General features: G+C 59.4%; 1 protein-coding gene across 2 annotated transcripts in view; it reads left to right on the top strand.

Moving 5' to 3' along the window:
* The first annotated feature begins 881 nt into the window (after positions 1-881).
* The window catches only part of EDN3 (endothelin 3), a 250982-nt gene continuing 245863 nt past the window's right edge, over positions 882-6000 (top strand). For both annotated transcript variants that reach the window (XM_058679289.1, XM_058679291.1), the window contains exons 1-2: positions 882-1358; positions 1944-2244. In XM_058679289.1, coding sequence (XP_058535272.1) covers positions 1304-1358; positions 1944-2244 — 356 coding nt within the window. In that variant the 5' untranslated portion in view covers positions 882-1303. The remainder of the gene's footprint in view (positions 1359-1943; positions 2245-6000) is intronic.

The following is a 6000-nucleotide window of genomic DNA, read 5'->3' as shown; positions in this document are numbered from 1 at the left end:
GCTCAGAAGGGTCATGGAGGGACAGTTACCCTCCGTCTGGGCTCTTGGAAGGTGCCACTGAACTCCCATGAATGCCGACAGTGCCGCGTGCTGTGAGGTTCCCCACAGTATGGCGGCTGTGGCCTGAGCAAGGGAGCGGGGTGGTAGTGTCAGCACCGGCTCCACTCCTCCCCGACGTCGCTCTCCCACTTGTGCTGTGTTGTGGTTGCTGGCAGCCGCCATGAAGGGTACACCCAGCATCATGAGGGTCTCTCCCCTCAGCAGCCCCTGAGTGTGAGGACCCCATGCCTGAGCTTGAGGGACGCCCCCAGAACAATCCAGCCCTCTGTTCCTGAAGGTGGGGCATGGACAAGGATCTGCAGACACGTCTGAAATCTACCGGAGTGGTCTAACAACTGAGGTTCCCATGGGCTCCACGGGGGTCCCTGAGGCAAAGAAGGAAAGGCCTCCTGTCCTGGTGGGCTCCAGAAGGCTCTGGGGTGACAAGGCGATGTTGGGCAGGTAGTGGACCCCTGGCACAGGTACCCCGCTTCCATGGACACCCATTCAGCTGAGCAGGGCTGGGATAGCAGAGCCCCAGGGACCACTAACCCAGGCTTCTGGCCCCGTGGCTCCCAGACGTGGCCCCTGGAGGCGGCAGCCCTGGGCGCCCGTGGTGAGTCACGGGTGTAAAGTTCTCGGGCTGCGGCAGGGTGAGGTGCCTTCAGGTGACCCGGGAGACCTGTTGTTTTTCCTCGGACCCCGAGATCGCAGACAGCAGCCCTCAGGCAGCCCGGGATCAGCTCTTCCTGCTCTGGGGCGGGGTGTGAGGGGGTGCGAACAAGCCGAGGTGCCAGTGCATGCGCGCGCGTGGCCTCGCGGAGGCAGCCCCACTCCCCACCCAGCCCTCCTGGCGGTCGCGTCGCCCCCGCCCCCCGCCGTCCTGGGTGCCTCTCGGTCAATTCCCCCCTGCGCCCGGTAGGCGACCCCCGGTGCGCTCAGGGTTCAAAGGCCCCGGCGCGGCAGCTCCAGCCCCTCCGGGGGGCGGGGAGGCGAGGGGGTGGTGCGGAGAGAGAAAAGCCCACAACCGGCCAGTCCTGCGCAGGGATGGGCAGTGCGCTCTGAAAGTTTGTGACCGCCGCACCCAACTGCTGCCCGCAGCCCGGGACACAGCAAACCAGCGAGCCAGCCCGAGAGCAAGCGCACCGGCGGCCTCGAGCGTCCACAGCGAGCTGCGAGGCCGGCCGCGCCCGGCCCTAGTGCCCTTTCGCGGCCAGCAGTGGCCGTCCTCAGGACCCGGTGCTCCCGCGCTTGATCGGGGTTCATGGAGCTGGGGCTGTGGCTCCTGCTGGGGCTCACAGTGACCTCTGCCGCCGCAGGTAAGCGGCTGGGCGGGCGGGGCGCGCGCCCCTGCAGGCGCTAGCGCACACAAAAGGCACGGGGCGCCCCAATGCGCGGCGCCGGGAGCGAATTCTCCCTGGGTCCTCGCTCCCCTGGAGGCGTCTGGGCGCGGGCTGGGTGGGGGTAGGGAGGGCAGAAGCTGAGCGCAAGGACTGCCCCACGGGCTCTGGGGGCTGATTTGGGAACGTTTTTGCAAGTTTGCAGACTACAGAAACTGTGCAAAGTGCTAGCGAAGTTTTCCAAACTTGTGCAAAGTGCGTGCAAGGTTTCAACGAGTTCAAATGGCTTGCAGATTTTGCAGAGGGTGCGTGAACATAGCTCACAAGCCTTTCACGCAGCATGCACGGGACTTGCAGCCTTCGGAACTGGCACAGAGCTGTGCACGTTTCCTAGCTGCTGGGCTAGCACGGAGGCTTAGGAGACTTGGAGATGACCTCGCAGGGCTTTACATGACTCACCCTCGTCCCAGGGTGGAAGGGTGGGGTGTGGAGGGGTCTGCACTCTCAGGAGCACCCCCCCCCACACACACACACAGAGACACATGCATCCTTTTGCTCCTGCAGGATTTGTGCCCTGTCCTCAGCCTGGGGGTGCTGGCAGGACCGGTGTGCCGCAGTCCCCCTCTGTCGCCGGATCTGAGGGGGACTGTGAAGGCCCTGGACAGCACAGTGTGGCCTTTGCCGTGGAAAGGGGGCCCAGGCCTGGAAGCCCAGGGCAGGAACCTGAAGGTGCTCAGCCCCTGGGGCGGGTGCCTGAGAGGGGCCTGGCCCGCCGCCGCACCCGGCGTTGCACCTGCTTCACCTACAAGGACAAGGAGTGTGTCTACTACTGTCACCTGGACATCATCTGGATCAATACCCCGGAGTGAGTCAGCCCTGGGGGTGCAGAGGGTACAGCCCCAGCAGGACCTCATCCCGCCCTGGCACAGGCTGGGGCACCTGCTGGGCTCTCCTGGCAGCCAAGATTCTGCCTGCAGGTAGACGTGTGACCCAAGGCCCTGACCCAGGGAAACTCAATCCCAGTTGCGCTGTGGTAGGAGGGAGGCCCTCCCCCTGAGTGCAGTGAGCTGACTGGGGGTGGGGGCTCAGACACCTGAGAAACCTTGCCAAGCCTCTTTCTGAGCTGGAGGAAGCCCAGAAAGTTAATCTCCCACCCCAGGGGCTAAGTGTGCCTTTGCACACTGCTGACCTGGGCCACTGGCTGGGCTGCAGAGTTTAGGATTCCTTGCAAGCAGCCCTGCTTCCAGGAGTTTCAGGGTGGGCCTGGCACGGCCCGGCAGAAGCTGCCCATGTCACCCTGAAATTCCACAGCTGGATGCCGCAGCCTGTCTGTGGGCCTCTCTCTCCCCCAGAACCTAAAGAGGCGTGCTCTCGCAGGGCCCGTAACACCATGGAAGGGTCTGACACTCCACACACTCAGCCTGCTTCTCTGGACACTCCGCCTCGCCCAGGACAAGGGCTTGACTTGGCTTTGGCCACAAGCCTCCTGCACCCGGCTGGCTGCATTGCTCAGGTCCAACACCTGCATCCCAAAGTGCTCCTGGGGCTCTCTGGTGCTTGGCACGGGTCCTCAGAACGGGCTGGGCATTCAGTCCCTGGGCCTAAAGTCCCTGTGCCCCCGCTTGGCTTGGAGCCATCTTCATGCACATCCTTCATGGGCTCCTGCATGTTTCGTCCCCTGAGGGGCAGCTTGTTTCACAGACTTGGTGCAAGGGAGAGGCCACCTGAGGGACCCCATGTCAGGTGGCCAGACCCCTCCCCGCATCCGGGATGGTGGTCTGGAAAGTTCAGTCAAGCCACAGCGGCAGGCAGAGCCGGCTCCACAGCAAGACCCAGACTTGCTGGGCCCTCCCCTCTGTGTGGTGTCCTGGCTTGCACAGATGTGTCGTTTAAAGAACCAGTGGTTCATGGGAGGAGGATGCAAGGCCCTTTTCGGGGACCCCTGGGGAGACACTGAGTGTTCTGCTGTCCCAGATGGGATCAGTCGCTTTCTCCACAATGGCCACACACCTGTCCCCTCTGATTCTCATCCTCGGCACTGGGTGTGGCCCACTTAGCTCCACAGGGTCAAGGGCACTGAGTAGCTAAGAATAGGGCTGGGGTCTTGCCTGACTATGACCCCAAGCTGTGAATCTGCAAGGACAAAGAGAGCCCACTGGATGAGGGACAAGGGGCCTGGGGCAGGCTTGCTGGGGAGGAAGGCGGGGCCTGGAGACCACCGCAGCTTGTCACTGCCCACCCAGCCCCGTGCACTGGCTCAGGAGGGCCATGCATGGGAGGCACAGCAGCCATGCTGGAGCTGAGCTGTCCTGTGTTGCCCGGAACACAGCGGGGTGACCTTTTCCGGATGGCAGATCTGCTCATTTTTGTCCCATAGTTGGACTTAGCTCCTGCCCTCTTTCTCTGTCCTGATTGGCTCTGAACATCATGAAGCAGCATGGTGGCTGGCAGTTCATGAGGTACTGGGAAAATAGAATGTTTTTTAAGGTTCATTTATTTTTATTTGAAAGGAGACTTAGAGAAGGACACACACATACATCTTCCATCTGCTGCTTCACTCCCCAAATGGCCGAAGTGACCGGAGTTGAACCAGTCCAAAGCTGGAAGTCAGGAGCTTCTTCTGTGTCTGCCACACGGGTGCAGGTCCCAAGGCTCTGGGCTGTCCTCCACTGCTTTCCCAGGCCACAGGCAGGGAGCTGGATGGGAAGTGGCTTCCAAATAGGATGCTCCAGATTGAGGATTACCTACATGCCACCACACTAAGCCCCTCCAGCGACAATAGCCAGACTTAAGCATTTTGAAATTTGCCAAGCAGAACCATTATTGCAAAGACTCCGGGGTGGGGGGCTTTCCCTCCCTTCCTCCCTTCTTTCTTTCCCTCCTTCCTTCTGCCCACACCCACCCCACTCCTGCAGCTCTGTTGAGATTCCAATAGCTCCATTTGCTCTTTTCTAAATGCCTCAAGCCATATTGCAATTTGAGAACATGGACTCCGGTGTGGTTGAGACAGAAGAACCTAGAAGATCACTGTTGGAGGGACGATGGTAGAGCGTGGCGAGGGGCTCTCCATGGTTCTCAACATCCCCCCATCCTTCCCAGGCCCACCTCGTAGTGCAGCAAACCCGCTTCTCTGACTGGCCTGGTCCTGATCGTGTTCCCAAAACCCCTCCAAAAGGCTCTGACTTTGTCCCTGCCCCTTTTGGCGGGGTGCTTGGAGTACTTGGAGGAGCCCTGATCTCTGTACCCTGGACTCGGAGTGGCTTTCTGCTTCTGGTGTCTTTCCTGCCTTCTCTGCTCCCCTTGTGTCCTTGCACGGACATGGACTCAGCCATCCTACCTTGTCTTAGAAGGACAAGGGGTGTGGGCCATCCAGCGAAGGGCGGTTTAGTGAGTGTGCTTGTTGAGGCTCCATTGGAAGACCTAAGACGTGGCAGCAGGAATGCTGGGGTTTCTGGGGCCGATCCTGCATCTGCTCTTGCACCGAGCGAATACTGGGGATGTTCTGTCCTTGGGGTGGAAGATCTGAGGGTCTCTGGTTCCCCCTGTCTCCCCTCTTCTGAGCTCGGTCCAGCAGGCTGTGGACACCTGCCCCGTGCTGGTTGACTTGGGCATGGTCTCCCTGGTTGTCACTGGCTCTGTGGTTGTCTGCCGCACTTTCCCGCTCTGGCAGGTCTCCTCGTCCAGGGCATGTGGACACTTTTCAGAGGCCTGTGGCTCCTTGCAGATGTGGGTTTGTGGGGGGAGGGAATAGGAGAGGTGCAGTTTCCCGGTGACCTACCTGTACTTTGTGTTGTGTCCTGAAGGAAAAGCAGTCCCTACAGGCAGCTGGGATCTCAGCCAAGGGATAGGATACTGGCTCTGGTGGGAAAACTCCTGGTCATCGAAGGAATCCCAACTCCCCAGGATGCCCTAAAACTCTGCCACTGCCAATGCCAAGGAAAACAAAGCTACAGCAGCGAAAACCACATCCTAGCTTAATCAAGGGAAGCACGGGGAGCAAGCCAGGTAGGGCAGACTGTATCCTCCAGGACAAATAGGACACGTGTGTGTGTGAGTGTGTGTGAGAGAGAGAGCAAGGAAGAATGCAGGAGTGTGTATTAGTGTGAGTGAGAGAGTACTGTGTATAATTATGGATGAGTGTGAGCATGAGTGTGTGCTTGAGAGAATGTGCAAGTGAGTGTGTGTGATTGAGTGTGAGAGCAAGAATGTGTGAGTGTGTATGAGAGAATACAGGTGAAGGTGTTTGAGTGTAAGTGTGTGTGTACAGGCAGGCCGACTATAAGGAACTGGCTGACGTGATCTTAGGAGTTAGCAAGTCTGACATTGCAAGTAAGATTTTTTTTTAAGATTTATTAATTTTACTTGGGAAGGCAGATTTATGGAGAAAAAGAGAGATCTTCCATCTGCTGGTTCACTTCCCAAATGGTCGCAACAGCCAGAGCTGAGCTGATCCAAGCCGCCAGTATGCCACGTGGGTGCAGGATCTCAAGGTGTGGGGCCGTCCTCCTCCTGTTTGCCCAGGCCATACGCTGGGAGCTGGATGGGAAGTGGAGCAGCCAGGACACAATTCAGTGCCCATCTGGGATACTAGTGCTTGCAGGTAAATTAGCCAATTTGTGGC

Source organism: Ochotona princeps, chromosome 22 (genome assembly GCF_030435755.1).
Source record: "Ochotona princeps isolate mOchPri1 chromosome 22, mOchPri1.hap1, whole genome shotgun sequence".
In the NCBI taxonomy this organism is placed as follows: domain Eukaryota; kingdom Metazoa; phylum Chordata; class Mammalia; order Lagomorpha; family Ochotonidae; genus Ochotona; species Ochotona princeps.
This window is presented reverse-complemented; position numbering and strand designations above follow the sequence as displayed.